The 20,964-nt window shown below is 41.3% G+C and overlaps 1 protein-coding gene across 5 annotated transcripts in view; it reads left to right on the top strand.

The window, feature by feature from the left end:
• Positions 1-20,964, top strand: part of LOC137788578 (ecto-NOX disulfide-thiol exchanger 2-like) — a 152,493-nt gene that overhangs the window by 75,918 nt on the left and 55,611 nt on the right. For all 5 annotated transcript variants that reach the window (XR_011077770.1, XM_068581451.1, XM_068581474.1 and 2 more), the window contains one exon: positions 4,355-4,486. Coding sequence is in view for 4 of the 5 variants with exons in the window: in XM_068581451.1 (XP_068437552.1) it covers positions 4,355-4,486 (132 nt within the window). In the remaining variant the exon portion in view is untranslated. The remainder of the gene's footprint in view (positions 1-4,354; positions 4,487-20,964) is intronic.

Genomic DNA, 20,964 nt, shown 5'->3' on the forward strand with positions numbered 1-20,964 from the left:
AGTTAGAATATTAGAATATTGTTATTTTGTATTTATTATACTTATTTCATCGCCTTCCTTCCTTCTTTCTCTCGCCCCACCTCAGTCAAACTCTTCTCCACCTCTCTCTTTACGATAGTGGTTTGCTATTGAAAGCTTGCTCATTGTGACCTAAAATGGTCCCAGGCTTCTCTCTCGGCTGGGAGTTTTACAGCCGATAGGCCTTAAAATGGCTTCATTTCCCATCAGCCCCACCCCCCCTCAGGGAGCATTTAGTGGAGCTAAAGGCCAATCAGGAGAGTCCAGGAGATCAGTAAAGCCTTGGTCTGAAATCAATCCTCAGAGTTCACGAGCTCATGACTCAGGGGCACAGGGGGGATCGCTTTCCCAACCACAAATTCAGTTGTACCAGACGGAGTCCCCTCAGAAGGAACTGAAGCCTGTCAATGTCAATTATTACAAAAATACGAATGATACGTGACATAATAGAGAACATGTGCTAATTATTCTATCTCGTAAAAAGCAATTATCCTGTGTTAATATGCCATATTAAATGTGCCAATCACAAGAGAAGTAAACAGATGAAAGGAGAATTTAAAAATGTCCAATCTTGAGCTGCGGCTTTATTTAAGAATAATTTAAGTGTAAACACTCTGTGAGCTGTAAGCATGAAAACGTGAGATTAAAAACAGGGATACTGTTTCAGAAGGTTTCTTTCTGTTGCTTAAACTGTATAAAAACAAATAATGAATGCACCCGCCGCTGGCCGCTGATTTCCACAGTAAAAAAAAATAAATGTCAGTGGATTGACAGCAGTTGGCTTTCGGGTTCAGACCAAATTGACAGAAAGTACTGTATGGCCAAGGGTACACACTAAAATGGAAATGAAATTTCATGATCAGAGGCAGCGGAGAAATCAAATCAGAAATTCCTTCACCACTGCAGGCAAACCACAAATTGACTTATTAGACCCCAGAAAGCAGTGTAAAGAGAATCATTTGTCTTTCTCAGTGAACTTATTTCATTAGCAAAACAATGCATAACTTTGATAGTTGGCTAAAATTCTGCTGACTTGGCTGACACGATCAGCGAATGCAAGCAAGTAGACTCAGCTCGCGAGTTTACATTTTACAATATCCGACACAGCAGGAAATGTGTCTTTGTCTAATTAGATTTGCAATAGAATTTGGCACTACAGACAAAGGGAAAGCTCCTCATTAATCATGAGACATATGACAATATGCTCTGAACTGCTTTGTACTGCGTGTCTATATTTATGTTCATTCTTGAGTCATCGAAATGCAAATTGCTCTTCAGGCGCTCTTTGACAGAGTAAAGAGTAAGAGGGAAAAGTTATATTAATAAGCCTTCATTTAGTCGGGCATATTGGTTAAAGGGATTGACTGGTTTTTACCTCGCATTTTCTTCATCTGGAGGGTGAAGGCTTAGAGTTTAATTTGCAGGGTTTTCTCTCCCAGCTTTTGACACTTCTGACACATTTTTGTAACTTCACTCCTTTATTATTGCATTCTTTAATATCGTCACACTCAAGGTTCATCATAATTTACACTAAATGTATCACCTTTTGCAACTTAGTACTAAATAATCATCCATGACTCTCAGAAATAATTGGGTGGGACAGGATGGTACCACATGTTGTTTTGACAGACGTTGTCAGATGAATTCAGACACATGATTAGCAGCTATCAAACTGTGTCCTTGACTTTGTTCTTTAAGGAGCTCTTTAGGTGAATTTGAGCATGACTCCAAATTAAATAACATCAAAGAATTACAGGTAAACTCTTTTAAAAATGACTGTGTGTTGTCTCTGTTTGCATTTGTTTTAATGAGCTGTACATGGCATTGCTCAATTTCACCTGCTTTATTTGCTTTTTATGAATACAAAAGCGTTTAATAGTTTTCTGGTCGGTAAATATACGGTAATTGAGGAGTTAAAAATATAGTTTCCAAATCGTAGATCCCCTTAAAATTAGGGAAATTATAGCGTCACCATTTGAGGAAGGGTTATAAATTTGATAAAACTTTAACATGTATTGAATAAGCTTGAAGGCAAAGATCAACATATCACTGGTTATTACACTCATCAAAGACCTCGGTGGAGGGCGACAAATAATCTTAACTCAGGGTCCACTTATTGGCTTTTTTTAATTAACTGTAAATCATGAAGGTACTTACAGTTGGTGTAGTGGCTAGCACCACAACCTCACAGCGAGAGGGCCCGGGGTTCAAACCCCGATCCCAGACGCTCCTTCTGTGTGGAGTCTGCATGAGACACGTAGCTCAGGTTAAATGGAGACTCTAAAAAATTGCTTGCATAAAGAGTAAAAAGTTGTTAACTAGTCAATAACTCGGGCTTGCAGCAGTGGTTACTGGCAACATTTGTTGCCATTGTTTTCTTGTGTATGTGGCAACTGAAGCCTTATTTCTGAGAAATGGTGCAAACCTTGTGGAGATTGATTCATCATTCCATGTAATGTGTGACTGATGCTTTTCCTCGCGTTCGACTGCAAAGCAGCGGCCCTCACGAACGCACCACGCTACTCTCTGACTGACATTGAGCTGGCATGCGATCTCATTTGTTAAATAGACGCGAGAAAGTTGAGAGTTGGCCAATAGCAGAGGAACAATAACAGCGTCACAGGGTGGGAAATGTTGTCAGGAAACTATTTCTGGGCACTCGCCCAACTGGGCTAATTTATGACATCTTTTCCAGTTAAAATCAGCACTTTACAACCAGCAGGACAGGAGGCAGTGTATTGTTAAACCCTGCATTTCATACAGACGCATTGGTCCTTGTGTTGTAAACATGTGTTAAAATGGCCATGAGCATGAAGTAAACGTATATGTTGGTCCCAGTGCATCTGTCTCTCTGGTCGCACACGACCATCCAGTCAGCAGCACAGCCAACAGGGCTGTGAAGCTCCTGTCGGCAACATTAACATAGCAACGCAAATGTGTTATCGGACCTCACCATGGAAACATACAGACAACTTTTAATGAATGGGTCTGAGGAGGGATGCTGTTGTTGTGTTCGCGGAATTTAAAAGAATATTAATTAGCAGAATAAAAGGCAATGTAAAACTGTTGCTATATGGCAAAGCACGCTGGTGCTGATGATTGCCCCTTTCTCAAATCCTTTGTACAAAACACGGCCTTGATTATTAATACATACAGAAACACAATTAGAAATGTCATGATTCTACTATATTATATAGACAGCACTATGGAAAACATTGAAGTGTTTTGTTTGTAAACATCTCTACTGCATTTAAAAAATATAAGCTGTTGTTCTGTGAGCTCTGTAGTGATATTTATTATCTGCATGTGTTGCTATAAAAACAACTGCAAACATGAACAGCCCAGACCCACACACACACACACACACAAACACACACACACACACGCATTGTGAGGGAAAACTTTTTCAGGTGTAAAATCCCAGTGTGTTTAGTGCAGGTTTGTATTAACACTGTTAAACTAAGTGTCACAGAAGAGGAAGACAGGCTTGTGGCTCAGCCGGCTCGCTAGAGTTACAATTGCACTCAGAGCTATGAAATGAACTCCAGATCGAGAGAATCAGCCGCCGGTAGATGTGCGATGTGTTACTATTGACTTAACTGCAGGGTTGTTTTTTTTTATCTGTGGGGATCTGAATATGTTTGCTTTTCTATGAAAGACTTAGGACTTGGCAGAGAACCATGTGCCTGAGGTTTTGTGTTGCAGCTGATACACTTGTTTGTGTTTGTAGCGGTCGGTCGCTGAATTTTCTGTGATTTTATGGCTCAGAAATAATGTCCGCATTCTCACTTGAGGCAGTGATGTATGTATACTGCTTTATGCCCGTGTCTGTGCTGTATGTCAAGTTGAACTTTAGTTAATAAGACACATTTATCAAGCAACTGACTTCTCCTCAAAGTGAAGCATGGGAGTATGAGCATTGTCAGTCAGAGCAGCTGTAACCTTTTGAGCAGAGATCAGAGGTCACTGAGACAGGAAGTGCCAAGGGGCAAGGCTGTTGAACCTCTGTGCGGTAGTTGAACAAACAACTTCATGAAGAGGAATATAAATGACAGTGTTGTAAAAGTCAAACCGAAAGCAGGGTCACAGTAGCCTCACATCTCCTCGCTCCGGTGACAGAATTGAAAGTAGGCTGGAGATCACAAAGCACTCATGTCAATAAGGTATCTTAATTATCATAAAAGGAAAGCAATTTCTTACCTTAAATGTAGTTCTGGTTTTGACCCTGGGCCTTCCCGTAACCCATCTTAATCAATGCACATCTTTTTGTAGTACTTGAATAACGATCCGAAAATCACTTCCTTTCCTGTGTCTCTCTCTCTCTTTCTCTCTCTAGACGGGAACTGTAACCTGACCATGGCTTGTAACTCCATGACGATGCCCACATTGGACCACAGCGCCTGGGCAAACGCCATGAGCAACCTGGGGATGCCTCCGCTGACCATGACTGGACCGCAGCTCATGCCAGGTACCACAGAAACATGCTACATGCTGCTCAAGGTCACACGGTGCCACACAAAAACTGTGCGCTGTTTTGTGCAGTATATGCTATCTACAAATGTGGGATTTTATATCCCACAGCTCATTCTTTTATTCTTCTAGATTGCATTGACTGTGTGGTTAGAATACATAGTGTGAGGTATAGCTGCCTACAGCTTTTTAGAGGTGAGAGTCACAGACACCTAAAGGTTACAGAACCTTATTTGGTTGTTGCCTTGAAACCACAGACTGACTGGGAAAAAACATTTGTGTAGGAGGATATATGAGTAACAGTGTTTCCTCCCCCTCCGCTGCCCCCGAAGTGCCCTTGAGCAAGTAGGTGAGCAACAGCACTGGAGAAACTGTACTCATCACACCGGGCAGCTCCCGATGCGTCAATGTTTGAATGTCTGGAGCTTCCCCTCCTCTGCATCTACTCCCCCAGGCAGTTATAATTAAGGATGTGCTCTTAGCTCCTTTTCCTGCTTTGAAAATCAGGACGACGACGTGTGTATGTGTGTGTTTTTATAACCGCGTGAGGCCTGTGGGGGCGGTAAGTCAACCTTGTCTGACTGTACCGAGTCCAGCAGGAGCTCAGGATGTTTACAGTATGTGTGGTAACCCTCGCTGCTCCAATAGGCACCAGAGAGTTAGTAATCCTATCCCACGCCCATGAGCTTCACGAGGTTCATCCTCATTGGCTGACCACATACATGCACACTGTTGTGGAGGTGAAAGGTTTGTGCATTAGTTGGAAATTATTGTATTTCTTGCACAGAGATGGATGACACAATCTTACAAGGATTTTTATTTGTCACTGTACGACAGGGTTGCACAACGAAATTTAGATTGTTGATCAAATTTGCTTCATAGGAAAGAAAACAAACAACAACAACCCAAAAGGATGAGGATGAATTAAGATCTCTCAGCCATAAGTAAAGAAGCTGTTTTGAAGTCTGCTGGTTCGGCAGCTGATGCTTCTGTACCTCTTTGCAGACGACAGCACGGTGAACAGGTTATGGCTCGGGTGGGTTTTGTCTTTTAATATCCCTTCAGCTCTTCACAGGCTGCTCTTGTCACCATTATCACCGGTGCTCAATGGATACCAAGTAGTGCCAATGATGTTCTAGGTGGTTTTAATCACCTGCAGTAGAGCCCTCCTGTCCTTTTCCGAACACGTCCCACGCCAGTGTGTAATGTTTACAATCAGGAGGCTTTCTATTGCACGTCTGTACCAGTTGACCAGAATTTAGGAAGCCATTCATGAGTTTCCTCCCCACGATGTGTGATGACCATATCAGGTTGTTTGTGATGAATATACCCAGGAACTTAAAGCTGCTAACTCGCACCACCTCGGCTCCATTGATCAAGACAGGGGTGTGTGTCTTTGCTTCCTTTTTTTTCTCTATAAAATCCACAATCAGCTCCTTGGTTTTAATGATGTTGAGCATTAAGCAGTTCTCTGATCACCACTCTGCAAGGTTGTTCATTTCCTCTCCGTACGAAGTCTCACTGTTGTTTGTAATCCACTCGATAAAGGTAGTGTCATCTCCAAACTTCACAGCGCAGTTCTCTTCATGTTTGGGGTCGCAGTCGTGGGTGTACAGCGTGAACAGGAGGGGGCTGAGCACACAGCCCTGTGGGGCTCCGCTGTTCAACACTTGAGTGGAGGAGCTAGCTGCCAATCAGAACTGCCTGGGGTCTGTTTGTGAGGAATTATAATAACCATTAGCAGAGTGAGATTTCTCAAGCCCAGTGCTAACTTTACCAATCAGTTTTATAGGGGAGAGTGTTCAAGGCTGAGCTGTAATCAACAAACAACATTCTGATGTAGGTGTTGTTATTTTCCAGATGAGTGATGGTTGAGTGGAGAGCAGTGGAGACGGCATCCTCTGTGGATCTCTTGGCTCTGTATGGAAACTAGTGAGGATCCAGGTTGGCTGGAAAGTAGTTTTTGATGTGCTGCTCGAGAACCAGTTTCTCAAATCACTTTATCAGAATGGGGGTGAGTGCCACAGGGGGCGATAGTCATTTAGACGAGACACTGCAGATTGACACCTCTGTCATGTCTGTATGCAGTATATGAAGCTACGGCCAGAACTTGATAAGCTTAGCTTAGCATAAAGACTGAAAGCAGGAGGAAACAGCCAGCCAGGCTGTGTCTATAGAAAACTAAATCTGCCTACCAGAATCTCTAAAACTCACTATTTCTTGGCCATGTGCGTTCAATGAGACTCACTGACCTCAGCAAATAAATTGTCTTGCACATAACACCCTGTGAAACGTTGGCTTTTGTAAGGATTCAACAAAGGAATAATACCATGTTGCTTGGCTAGTTCTGTATGCTCGCTGTGTCCCCGTGTTGCCAGTCTTTCTGCTGAGCTAAGCTAACCGGCTGCTGGCTGGAGCTTCATAGTTAACGGACAGCTATGACAGCGGTATCAATCTTCACATCTAACTTTTGTCTAATTATGGTTCATCCCCAACAAGTCAAACTGTTGTAATGAATGAGACGTGTCAGAGGGTTCAGCCTGTGTGCTTAGAAATAGAGTTGTGATGTTTAACAAGTATCTGCTTTGTTCAGGTCGCATTGGGTCAGCAGCTGACAATGTTCCAGCATGTAGTGTGTGTGTGTGTATGTGTGTTTGTTTGTGTGTGTGCGCTTGTGTGTGTGTGTGTGTTAGCATATCAAATGTGCCAAGTTTACAACAGCTTTAGGAGGAGATAATGTTTCTGCTTGCTGATCCTCTCTGTATAACCTAGCTCGCTTAAAGTCAAGATATATAAACACGTCAACATCCCTTTAATCCCTCCAAGGCCTGGTTTCTTAAACTACAGTTCACAACCTCAACTGAGGTATAAGCAGACTTCTTTTGCAGAAGAGTGTGACTCAGTCAGTGGATACTTCTATGCCCTGAAAACACAAATGCACAGTGCAACAATACAAAAGCAATCAATATCAAAAGTTATTTTAGCAGAAAACATAAACTTCAGGACAACATATAATGGTTTATGTTCTTTTCCATAGATTTGCCTCACCAAGAAGAGGCTGCTCATTTAAAAAGAAAAAAAAGAATACAATTCTCCAGTAAATGTTTTGTTTACAATTTAACAAAAAAGTGTCATCTCATTTTACAAGCAATTTCAGACTAACAACAGGGAAAAAAACATCACTACTGGTTGGTGCCCTGCACACACACAAAGCTAGATTCCTTTGTTGAGGCACTTTTGCAGCATTTAATAGTCAAGAACATTTTTTTGTGTAAGAAAAGTAATCTCTCTTTCAAATTGATTTCATAAATAGACTTTGAACTCATCGACATTCATTAAATATGAATATCAAGAGACTCTGAATAAACTAAACGCGTAACTACCACGAGGTCCCTTCACTAAACTGTATTAACTTCATCAATATGTCATGTACAAGGAGCCAATTATTCCCACAGGACAAGAGTAGCAGTAACCAAAGCCGACCTGACGCATAAGTGAACTAATTGTCTGCCTGAGGGCCCGATGGCGACCAGAGGGCCCCGCACAGAGCGCTTGAGACGTCCCACAAGAGCGCTGCCAACAGAGCCAAGTAGCCCAATGGGCTGACTATGCAACTTGGGCAGGGCACAGCACATTAGGCAAAGTGTTGCACTCTGAGAGTGTAACACCTTGATGGCCAATATTCAAATGCTATAATTCGATAACACAAGGGAGGACTTTGACCATCTCATATTTTGTCAGGTACTAAGGGTTACGAAGGGTTATCCAGAATGGCTTTGATTTTGTGCCTCATCTCCCTCTCCACCTCTGCCTTGGTGCCTCCATCCCAGCACACGAGCTCGAAGAACAGAGCACTGATTAATAAAGACCGTCAGCAGATCTGAAGGAGTCTGTTGCACACACTGAAGGATCTGATCTGAGTGCTCGGTTCCATGTTGAGTAGCGTTTCAGTTGTGTTAGTTAGTACGAGCTCAACCTGTTCACTTCTCCTCCATGGATGGACATTGGGGCTCCCTGTTCCTCTGGAAGTCAACCACCACGAGCTCTTTGGTTCTCCTGGATTCCAATCACACGTGTCAATGAAGTGACTCCAAACTTCAATTTCGCAAAAAAACCCACAAAGAATATCTTTTATTAAATTCCTTTAAAGTCTTTACTAGATGTACTGTATGAGTCTGGACAGACATTGATTTAAACTGCATCTTGACTGGTTGTCGGAGACATACAACTGCTCCACACTCATTTTAGTTTCACCTCTTTTTCCCAGGTGGCAAAGAAGGAAGAAGAAGATGAGAAAAATCTCATCAACGACCTAAAACGCTCCCTTTCACAGCAGTGTATGAAATTGATTGCAGTTTCTTTGTGCATAATAGATGAAGAATGCGATTGCATTTGTTGGTTTTAGGCCTATATAGTGATTTGATTTCACTCACAGAACAGCTGACATTATAGTTGACTGATCCGTTGTGACAGCATCCTGTCAAATTTAGGCAGATTCTTCCTCAAATTCATTTTTTTTTTCATGTTGCAATGAGGTTAAAGCTTATGAAAAAAATGCAATTCAAGGAGATTGAAACTCTTGGATTCAACATGGGGGGAAATCCTGATCTTAATGAACCCCAATCAGAGAGCTGTGTCATTGATATCACCCTGAAAGGTACACAACATCTCATTCAATTACATTGTGCTTAGCCAACACAGAGTTATACCACTTCATTAACAGTATTATCCAGAACAGCTAAATATTTTAAAGCAGAGTGTTTTAAGATTAATGAAGCATTGGCACTTGTGCCTATCTGTTTATTATTTTCCAATGTCATTACAGCCTCAGAGAGCACCTCATTAAGTATTCTGCATTGAGCGCATTACATTCAGGCTTACCAATTCCACTTATTATAAAGTGTTCTGCACTCTATCTGTGATTTTATTTCTGCCTTATTTGGGGTATTTAGCCCATGCGTCTCATGTCTGTGTTCACATCTATACATTTGATTGTCAGTAGTATCCATATTAACGATAGATGGTTATGGAAGTTGCCACCTTTTACTGCCGTGGTTCAACGAGTGAATTATATTTGTGTTTTTTTACTACTCTCACACCCTGAAACAGCCTCTGCCAGCACTCCTTTCAAGAGTATCATAAACATTACCGACAGAGTGGGGAGCTGTCTGTGATGGAGATGGAGGGAAACGCTCTTGCCTACGCATCGGGAGGCAGAGGTGTTTGGAGGGATTTGATCTGTGTGGCAAACAATGGATAAGGCCTGAGCTGTAGTGATACATCTTCATTAAAGTCATTTTGCTGAAGCAGTGTCTGAAGGGTGGTGTACAGAGGACAGAAGGGAGGAGACAGAGATGGAGAGGGAGGAGGGTCGGGTGAAGAGGACAGCTGTGGCTTCCCTCATGGATCATCTGGAATAGCAGCTGGTGCTTCCCTACCTTTGCCGCTTCCTTCCTCCTCTTTCCTTGCCTGTTCACCCCTATCTCTCTCCCTCTCTTTCTTCCTCGCCAGCCCAAATTACCCAACATCTTCATTAATGTCTCATTACAGCTGAGTCAGCCGCTGTAACCCACAGCCACATTAGAGCACACACTGCTCATTTGTCTTTTTAGAGCGCTGAGTTCAGTTTTCAACTTCACTCCTTCGCTCTGCAGAACTCAAACAGTACATGTGATGAATTGTCAAGCTGAATACATAGAAATTGAAAGAAGTAACAGCATACAACCTCTTAATCCTTCAAATCTAAAGTTGAAATCATGTGTTCTGTTATTTTTAGGACTTGGTTCCAGCGCTTCTTTAAACACCTTCAGTTTAAACCGTTTATACTGCACTATAATCTTTTAAGCTGTCACTCGTTTTGTGAGAGCGTTGGTTATTTTTTTACAGGATACATATTTCCGTTCAGAACAGAACCATATCAAATAATCTCCATGCCCGTCAGGAAATCAGTAAGGTACTCTTTTTCAGCGGAGCTCCGTATTATCCATCTGCAGACACACGAACGGACACTTTGTCAGACCGGATTAAATCATTCTTTTCGAAGTAATCCTCCCTTTTTCTTTTACTCCATTTCGACCATCTCTCTGTCGGTCTCTCTCCTTTAACCATTTATGAAGCGGAAATCTCAGGTCAATCAAAGTTGACTGTTAAGTGCAGTCAGAGATACGACTGTGCATCCACTGTCCCTGTTCGGCCTGCACTCAAACAGGCAGCTGAAAGGAGGCCTCTAAGCAGGGAACCTGACCTCTGCTGCACTCCATCCATAATCCATGGGTTCAGGAGACTTTTCTCGTCTGCTCTGAACACACTCAGCACATGCAAATGCATGACATCCCCCTGAGCCTCACACATACACACACACGCACACACACACGCACACGCACAGACACAAGGCAGAGAGCATAACTTGACGCAAGCAATACAAAAAGCTCACATAAGTCACATGTTATGTTTTATGGTCATTGGATAATTCAGATGGATTGATTATCCAGTCTCCATTATGACTGAATGAATCCGGCTCTTGGCTCTAACCAAGAGGATGTGTGTGTGTGTGTGTGTGTGTGTGTGTGTCTGTGTCTGTGTGTGTGTGTGTGTGTGTGTGTGTCTGTGTGCGTGTGTGGTATTTGTAGCATCCTTAAACTATAGTATGGGTTATGGTTGGGAGTTATCAAAGATTTAAAAAGGCCCGGCACACCCTCACAGGTATTTTCACTTAATCTGGTTGATGGTTGATTAGACCTCTCAGATTGAAGGAGGGAAACAGTTATGCTGTCAAACGACTGCATAATGTCATTTGTTCCCGCTGTTGGCAGGTGCTATAAAGTTTATGAGTGTGAGGGAGGTGTCAATCAAGTTACGTCTCTCCATGCCCACACAGTCCTAAGAAAAGCTCTAATTAGGCACACTAATTGATACCTGTGTTGGTGGACACGGATTATAATGTTTACGGGATGTTTTTCCGCGAAAACACGGCACAGAAATATGATTTAGCTGTTGCTAAGAGGCTCCAGACTGTTGACTATCGCGCCCCCTGGCTCTGTGAACTCCTACGTGACTCTCACAGGAGCTCTCAGCCTGTGGAGTTTGTGTCAAGCTCCGCCTTTCACCGTGATTTGTCAATTCAGGCGACCGTCAATATTTTATGGGAAAACTAACCAATGAAGACTCCCTAAGAACCAGCCCTACTACGCCGCAAAAAGACATAATCTTTTCAGTAAGAGACAACAGACCATCCCACCTTTTTTTTCAGTGAGAGACGTCAGGTCAGTGCAGATCAGATCATCTGTTCAGTTTTACTGCACAACACAACACACGACCGTGCGCTGGTCAAGAGTACATACGAGCATACAGAGTACATATGTTGCTCTAGTTCTGAAAACTGTTCTTGAAAAAAACGAACTGAAACATGCACATTGTGGAAATAGTTTCCTACATTTAATACATATTTTGGCTTTAAATATATAGTAAATATTTAGTTTGAAAACAAAAACTGTTGTAATGTTAATGTTTTATTAGCAACCCCCCCTATGAAGCTTGATCTGTAGGATGAAGTCATTTCTCAGTCCCTCTCTCCTTTTGATGAAAGTAGACGACACTTAATAATAATACAACATTTGGTATTAGACATTTATTCACATGTATCTATCATTTTATTCATATATTCCACTGCTCTTGTGAACCTAAGACCTTTGGTTTTAAGCACCAAACAGTTTGTCCACATGAGTAATGGTATGTTTTCACAAGAGATCTTCAATATTTCAGTTTTGGGGTCATATTATCTCTTTAAATTTGTGCCTCAGGACAATTGTGCCTGATTATATAGAGAGCTGAGATTATTCTGCAATTTTTGATTCACAAACCATGTGTATAATATGCAAGTGCCTTAAAAATATGAATTTAAGAAATTATGTAGAATTGAGAAAATTACCTCGAACCCCAGATCGTTAAACCCCGCAACATTGACAGACATTCTGAGAAGTTGCATGCAACGAGGAAGTAAAGTAAGTACCTCCAAAACTGAACTACAACTAACTGCTAATTATCCTACAATGTGATGTTTTTCCATTCCTAAACATGTGAAATACACAGTGTGCATGTACATGTGAAGGCTCTGGGTTGTTGAAAGCCTGATTCTACGCCAGGCTAAACAAATATTGGACTTTGTTCTAAAACAAACTGATATAAAATCAATACAATCTGCTGATAACAACACAAACAAGTGTATTTCCCCAAATGTCACAGTTTTCCTTTGATTTAAGAGTCCCTGCATTTCATCCTCTATGATTTAATTAAAGCTGACCAGACAGCTGCACCAATAGACTGTGAAGCACTTTGTCAGTTCTACTTTAAGATAAGTGCTATATAAATAAAGACGATTATTGTTATTAAAGTATCACTGGTTCGGACGGATAATATGACAGATTGAATAAAGAGTTCCTTCTGCAAGAGTGTCATCACTTTGTCAGCATGAAAAAAAAGTGCCTTGTTTTAATTTAATTCTACATTATCGGACATTTTACATGAGTCATTTGTCAATCTGTAACATAGTCCTCTTGTTTTTAGAATTAAACAGTTGTCTTGTTAATGTGGTAGCAGGAGACAGACGTGGGAACAGTCTGTATCAGTTTGTATGGTTGTTTACGTGCCTGTCTATACCACCGTCATCTGAATTGGATGTAACGTATCAGTTGTATAACAAGTACAAACTGTCATATCTGTACAGAAAGAGGCTGAATCCTCTTCTTGTATCACTGTGTTCTATCTTACAAACACGAAGGCGGCCACATCATCAGCACATGTACAACAATGTGTAAATTCATGTACTGTTCATCAGAAATATGTAAATACATCATTTTTGTCAGAATTATGAAGACGTGTAGATTTAGCATGATGGAAACAAGCACAGAGCTTCTTATCCATTTAAATAGATGTAGACAAACCTTTTCATATCAGCACTTGCCCTTTCTACTTGTCTCTCGGCCTGTCGGTGCAATTTTAACAATCGTGCCACTCAGATGAAGTCCTCCACCTATAGCAGGTCAGCTGTCACTATCAGGCTTCGGTTCTGAAAAGTGAAGCTCATGCAGAAGTGCCTTAAAATGTAATTATTTAATGGCCAGGATTGGGTTTACTCCTCTGGTGGCAAAAATAAGTCAGATTGTATTCAAGTATATGAAAAAATGACCCAACCGCTCACTTGATTTATGGTCTCAATTGCTAGTTTGTATTTAGCATGATGTTCATACGATAAATTGTGTTCCCATTCAGAGTCAAATAGAGAATAAAGCAGGTGTGATTTAGAGCTGTCCGAGTTGTCCGTTTTTTAGTCTTACAACTTGAATCCTTTCACAGTGTGTTTTCAGTTCATGAAAGTTAATCGTAACATGTGGGTCATCTAAATATTTCTTATTCGGCATCTCGAGAGTCAAAGGCGGTATGGAAACCAACGTTGAAAGTCACGGTGACTCAACCACCTTTTCTATTTCCACAGTAAAATAAAAGGATGCGATAAATCAAAGAATAAAACAAAAATCTGTCTCAGATTGTATATTTGAAATGTTTTTTGTTCATGCATATTTGGAGTTTATTAGTTTGGGATGGGATAGTTTCAACTAAGTTCCTCCATTATTTTATATTCATGCAAATATAGGATTATGGCTAAAAAACATTGACCAATCTGCTTTTCATTTTCCAATTTCATCATGACTGTTTTTATTTAAGTCTTCCTTTACGTAATTGTATCTGTGAAAACACGCCTTGTGGCCAGAGTACACAGATTTACTATTGTGTCAGCTCAGGTAAACCTTTATTCAGTTTGAGTTGTGTTGACCATAAATGTAAGAAGTGTTTTAAACTCTAGATATATGGTCAGGGTTGGTGAATGAAGGTTGTGTATTTTGGCGTGATGTCTTGTTATTGGGACATTTATTTTATAGAGTCATACACCAAAACTATGATGACGGCAGATACTGTTGAATAGCCATAATAATGTTTCTCCTCCACATCTCCCCTCTCTGGCGAATATGATTACGTCTATCCCACTGTTTCGGTCTCTCTCTTTCTCTCTGACCTTACAACCTCACAAGCTACCACTTATTATCACAGACACACAGACACTCTCATCTCTAAATCTGGCAGGATTTATTCACTCTGGCAGCTACGTCTAAGACACTTTATCTCATGGATATAATTTCGATTTTTTTTCAAGAGTTTTCAAGAGACTTTAGGACTCATAACTCACATTGTCCTCTGAAGTAAGATTAAGGCAGGTTTTTCAATGTTTTTTGGTACTGATTACATCCATGTATTCATCTGTCCTCTGGTAAACCTTGCCAGGAATTTATTATCTTAACCTGTCAATAATGCCACAACAGGCCACAGTCTTCTGATGTCGCACTTCAGCAGTGAAATACCTCTGTCTCCAGACTCTCCCATGTTATTGTGGATCTGTGAGATGAAAGGATGACGCTGGGAACAGAAGAATTGAATTGCCTGAAACAGACATCAGAACAACAGTGCCTACTGGTGTTGAACCATTCACACCAACTCATTATAAATGGTGTCGACAATGATGCTGCAGCACAATGTCTCCCAAAGGAAGTCTCTTCAATGCACCCCATGAAGTAGCTACACTTCTGGCTGAGTGGGCTCACGTCCCTGCAGGAAGTGAAAAGCCCTGTTACGCATAAGCATTGGACATGACACCAACCAACCAATGTGACAAATGCTGCTGAGAAACCCCGGGCTTGCAAACATAACATGATTCATTTATTGTCATAGTACAACACATGGTTGCCCAACAAAATGCAGTTTGTAGTCCCATATGCTACATAAGACAAGCACATGAAAAGCAAAACTGTATTATATGGTGGAGAAGGAATTTAGTCTCATGGCCTGAAGAAAGCCGCTGCTCTGAAGTCTGGCGTTACGGCAGTTGATGAACAGGCTGAGGCTCGGGTGGATATTGCTGTTTGACTACCATAGCGGAATAAAAGCTGTGACGGAGACTTACTTAGAGGCGGTACATAAGCTTTAAATGCCCTAACTGGGCACAAGTTGAGCCTCTCCTCCTGCTCTGCCTTGTTTAGAGATTGAAACCGACCCACAGTAACTGATTCAAAGACGGAATCTGGTAAAAAGACAGGTTAGGAGTTGAAAGGGACACACCTGGGCTGTCCGCCATCCACTGTGGACAAACATCTACCAGAGAGAGCTCACAGCTCCTCAACCCGTCTAGCAGAGACGGAACAAAAACTGTCATGAAATACAGAGCTTTCAAGTCAAGCTCCCTTCAAAAACTGACACACTCAAAGATGCAGACCCACTGTGAGGCCATTGGTCCCCCCATGACATGCTGAAATGACCGAGTCTTACATGCTAATTGTACTTTGTCCAGCTAAAACAGCTTGAAGCAAAAGAGAAGCATATAAGGCGAGAGCATATAACAAGCCTGTTGGCTATTCTTGTGAGAGGGAATGTCGGCCCAAACTGCCCCCCCTGTTTCACCCAGGATGTGGACTGTTCTTCTAGGAGGTCAGCCGAGGCCACGCCCATGTCAGTAGCTCCTTTGCCACTTGGCAACTTTGTTCAACCGTGGTTGTTTTAACGGTGCACTGCAGTGTACCATGTGTCAGTGTCTGTTCTCACCAGAACATGCTGGGAAACACGTTAGCACCAACCGAGCAACAACGCAAGGAAAAATCATAAAAGTCATCAGGAGAGCAAAACCCTGTGTTTGTGGGTGTTTGTGAGCTCCAGGTAGACCTTTGGCTGGAGAAGATTAGGTTGTGAATACTTTCCCTCATTGGAAAATCTGTTCTGGACGAAATCATACAACAACACAGAGCCTATGTGCACACACACACACCATCTGACAATGGCACATGTTGCACAACCCTAGCCAACATCCTGCATTACATTCCTAAACCTACGGCCAACATCCTACAGTGGTAAAATAACAAAAGAAGAAAAAACTTTGAACACAGAAAATGTAATGGACAGTAAGATAAGACAGATACGATGTGTGAATGAAAGGTTATGAAACCCAGAGTTGAGATTCAATTAAGTAAGTTAGGGCCCCAAAACCTTCTGAAGAGTATACAATTGTATGTTATAGTGACCTTAATATCATCCAAAACAACCAAAACCAATGTGGGTAAAATGTTGACATTTGTTATGTTTTACACAGTGAAAAACAAATTGACCCCGAAGATGCGTACAAGATGTGTACAGGACATTGAAAACATATCATCAGGATAATTCTATGTTTACTCAGTTGTCCCCATTAAATTAGAAAAAGTCATAAAATATGAAGCAAACAAAAAATATGTCAACCGTATATTTAGAGGTCAAATTGACCCCAAAGCTAATAGGAGGGTTAAGTAGCATATGTGTCAATGAGATGGGTGTATGTTTGGAAAGAAAAAAAAAGACATATGAAACAAATAAATCAAAGTAATATGATAATACTACAAAAGTAGTATCACTATTATTATATGATAGAAAACATTACAATATAATGTATATCTTATATGATAACATTTCACTACACACAATAATAATCTTTACAATAATTAGCATTGCATACATACAACAGTGAGTGAGGCCAGACCGGGGCACACTACTTTCCGTGCCAATCTGAATGAAGATGTTTTGATTGAATGAGGACTTATTAACCTCCATAACTGTCACGGCAGTCTCTAGCTCGCCCCGCAGAATGTCCATGTCTATTACAGACCCCGTGCTGTAATTTTGCGATAGTTAAAACGCCATCCAGAACAATCAGTGGAGTGAGAGAGCAGCACTTCGCTCTCCGCCTCCCAACTGTTGGAACTGGAACATTGCCAGCAGGAGTTGCCCGTAGCAACAGCATATTAAACTGACACTAACTGCTGGTGGGACTGCGCAGTGTAAATGAATTAAACTGTTACCTAATTAGTGATTATTTACCCTGGATGCACTTTTTTTTTTTTTTTACATGAAACAAGGCGTTTGTTAAACAATATGCTTGCTGCCAGCGTGAAACCCAAACCCAATCGGATTTCATGCCTCATAACACTTTTTTGTGGCCTTTTGTTTTCTTATGCAGCCCATTCATAGGTAGTGCCTCTCCTATTAGTTATGCTCTGTTAATCACAGGCATGTTTTCCAGCCTTTTTGTTTTGCCTTTTAACTTAAATTAAAAAAAACATCAAATATCCCTTGAAATGTTTTAATGCGGCTTTCTGAAGTGATGCACTTTTATGTTTTGTAATGTTGTTTAGACTGTCCCTGTAAACTTGGGGCACAAAGCAATGTCCCTTGATACAATACTACAGGAAGCAGTCTCCAGATGTGAAATCCAATTCCACTTTCACTACAGACCTACAAGAGGGCCCAAAGCAATTACAAAAACAAAATAAAATAACATCATTCAATAAAAGAAAAGAAAAAACACATTCAGATGTAGGGTATTTTGCCAGTGTTTTCTGAGCCTGTACGTACAGAGAGCAGCTCTTCCTGACTCGTTAAAGCCTCTCCTCATTCAAGCCAGACATAAACGAACACTGTCAGAGAAAACACAATAAGTTGATCTGGCAACCCGAAGCAACCATCTCATTGTTATCCACTATGAGCTGTTTTCAAAGGTCTGCAGAAAGCTCTAAATAAATACTCACTTTCTTACCCCTCTTTGGGAGGCCAGAGGTCAGAGTCAGCTGGAGGGGATAAAGAGTTTTTCATGCAGGCAGATCCTGCTGCTGCAGTTGTTTTAATACTTATAGTAAATATATAATGAATAGTAAATGTATCTCCACGTGCCATTCGCTGTGAAAGCAATTATGTGAACTTACCACAAGGACCACAAGGGCAATTATGGTAGGCTCTCGTCATAGAAATAGATATTTATATCACAAGCACTAATGGCAATGATTGGCTGGTTTGGACCTTGATTTATGGTGTTGTTGGGTAGAAACACAAGGCAGCTGCTTATAAAGAAGAAATGTTGTACACACAGACACACACACACACACACACACACACACACACACACAGACACACACACCATTTTTCTTTACACAAACACTCAAACACATGATTCACTTTGTTTTCAGCATTTTTGTATGAACAAAAAGCCTCACAGGAGGAGGAGAGTCTCCCGTGGTTCTCTCTGCTGGGTTCGCTGCTCAACTCTAGTTATACACGAACATACACATATACACACACACACACACACACATGCTCATACTCTGTGATGTGATCTACTCCAGCAATCAGCGAGAGACTGGCTGAGACGAATATCCTGTACGAGAAAGTCAGGGGAAAATGAATAGTGTAACAATTAATAATGGAAATTGTGGTTCATAAAAAGTTCAACAGGTACAAACTTTGCAGACTAAATTGGATAAAGTTATGTCCGTCACAACGCAAAAAATCAAATTAATAATTCTTCATGGTTATATTGAGATTGATGGGTTTCTGAGAGATATCTGGAAGAGATTAGGAGGGAAATGGAAATGCAGATGAGGAGACAGTTGGCAAGGTGAGTAAAAGGTTTCAGGAGGCTTCGACCTGTCTGTTCAACAGAAGATATTACCCATATTACCCAACATGCCTCACAGCGGCTGTCCGTGTCCCTCCGACCGCCACCCATCGCTGACTCTGCTGAGAGGGAACATTTACTGTGGAAATCACAGTTTGAGGAGGAAGAGAAGGAAGGGAAGGTTGTGTAAAGGCAGAAAAGGGAGTACAGCAGTGATAGCCGGGAGCTTAAAGTAGTTAAATTTATACTTTTTATCTTAATTTCATGTCTCTGCTTCTCACACGCAGGCAGGCTTAAAATGAAAATGCAGTTACATTTAATCTCCAGGAAGGATTTTACAATGGAAATGCACTGTATGTGTAAATGCTTCAGAGCAGCAGCATGTACAGTCATGAAGGAGAGCACAAAAAAATGGTTAAAAACACAACAACAATAAAACAGTGAGCAGAAGAAAAAGAGATCAGAGATGAACAGACACAGAGACGAGTGGCCTTGAGTGGGCGGTCGAAGAACTTCATGTTTTTGTTTCAGGGCACTTTCATGATCTCTGGGTCCCGGAGGAGTTTCTCACTACTGACCCCTTTTGCACTGAAACCACTCAAACACTAGGTCATCGTGATAGTGATGAAACACAAAACATGGCTTGTTGTTGCCATAGCGACGAGAGAGCAGCTAAAACATCCCCTGGAAGTGGAGACGGCGAGTAACGTCTCGTAGCACATGTTCTCTGCTGCTGCTCTCTGCACATGCTCCGACATGCTCCGGCAGTGTCGGTGGGGAGGTTGATGGATATAGAGGAGTAGGATTGTTGTTTCAGGTCAAATATAAATGCCAACATCATGAAGGAGGGATCGCTTATTGAAAAGTTGTTGGCACGGGAGACAGATTAAACATTTTACCTGATGATGGCGCTCGGGGGGGAAGCGAGGCGATGGTCAACGTCATTAGGCCTCCTCCTCCACTAGCCAATACTGACATGTTTACAGCTACGCCGCTAGGAGAGAAACAACTTATGGCACTCTAATTTATTGAAGATGTAGCAACACAATAAACACACTTTGTCCACTTTGGGACTCATACGAATCTAAAACTCAAAGGCGGTGGATATTGTGATGCTGTTTGCTGACAGGGAACAGAAGAAAATATGAAATGTTGCTTTTGCAAAGTGCGTTTAAGGTATTTCTGTGTTTCATCAGTTGGGTTGGAGTAGCAGTATCAGGATTTCGGTTTTGAAAACTGTCAGAAATTTGACGCAGGCCCGTCTTTGGTTGACCAAAGCTCTAAATCATCTATCGGTGGAGTTGTCTCACATTGTCAGATTTTGAGTTTGACTGAGAATCCCCCAATCACACAGTATAAAGTTTCCTGAAGAAAGTGGCATTTCCTATTAGGGAGAAAGAAAAGAGCCAGGCCTAAAATGTCTCAGAGCTGTTGGATTAAACTGAGACTCCGTTTCGCTCTTTGATCCTGATGGACATCGACTAAAGGTTTGCTTGATTAATTATTTTTTCTTTCTGCCAAACTCCACAGCTGCTGGGCTCAACATGTGTGCGAGATCTTTGAGATGTGAGACAAGAAGTTCCAAAAGAAACACCAACCACATATATATGCCCAGAAATCCCGTTTGCTTCACCACCACTCTCAATTTAAAAGTTTTTAAAGCTTTACTTCAGCCGCAATTTTACTGATATTTGTGCCACGGCTTATTTAAAATCATAATATTGTGATATTTTTAAAAAATGTGCCACAACAAAAATCAAACAAACACTGAAAGACTTCATTCGAGGTGAGGGGCCAACTAATCAGATTAGTTCTTACTTGTCACTTGCCCTGAATCAACATTTAAATGATGAACACAACAGAAGAAATAAACAGCATTTCCTGCTGAATAGTTTTGCGTGTGTGAAGGAATATCCGATCGCAGTTTGATGGGACTACCGTGGGAAAACAAATGGAGC

Source organism: Clinocottus analis, unplaced genomic scaffold, assembly GCF_023055335.1.
Source record: "Clinocottus analis isolate CAN_PGR_092001 unplaced genomic scaffold, fCliAna1.0.p SCAF_10, whole genome shotgun sequence".
Lineage (NCBI taxonomy): Eukaryota > Metazoa > Chordata > Actinopteri > Perciformes > Cottidae > Clinocottus > Clinocottus analis.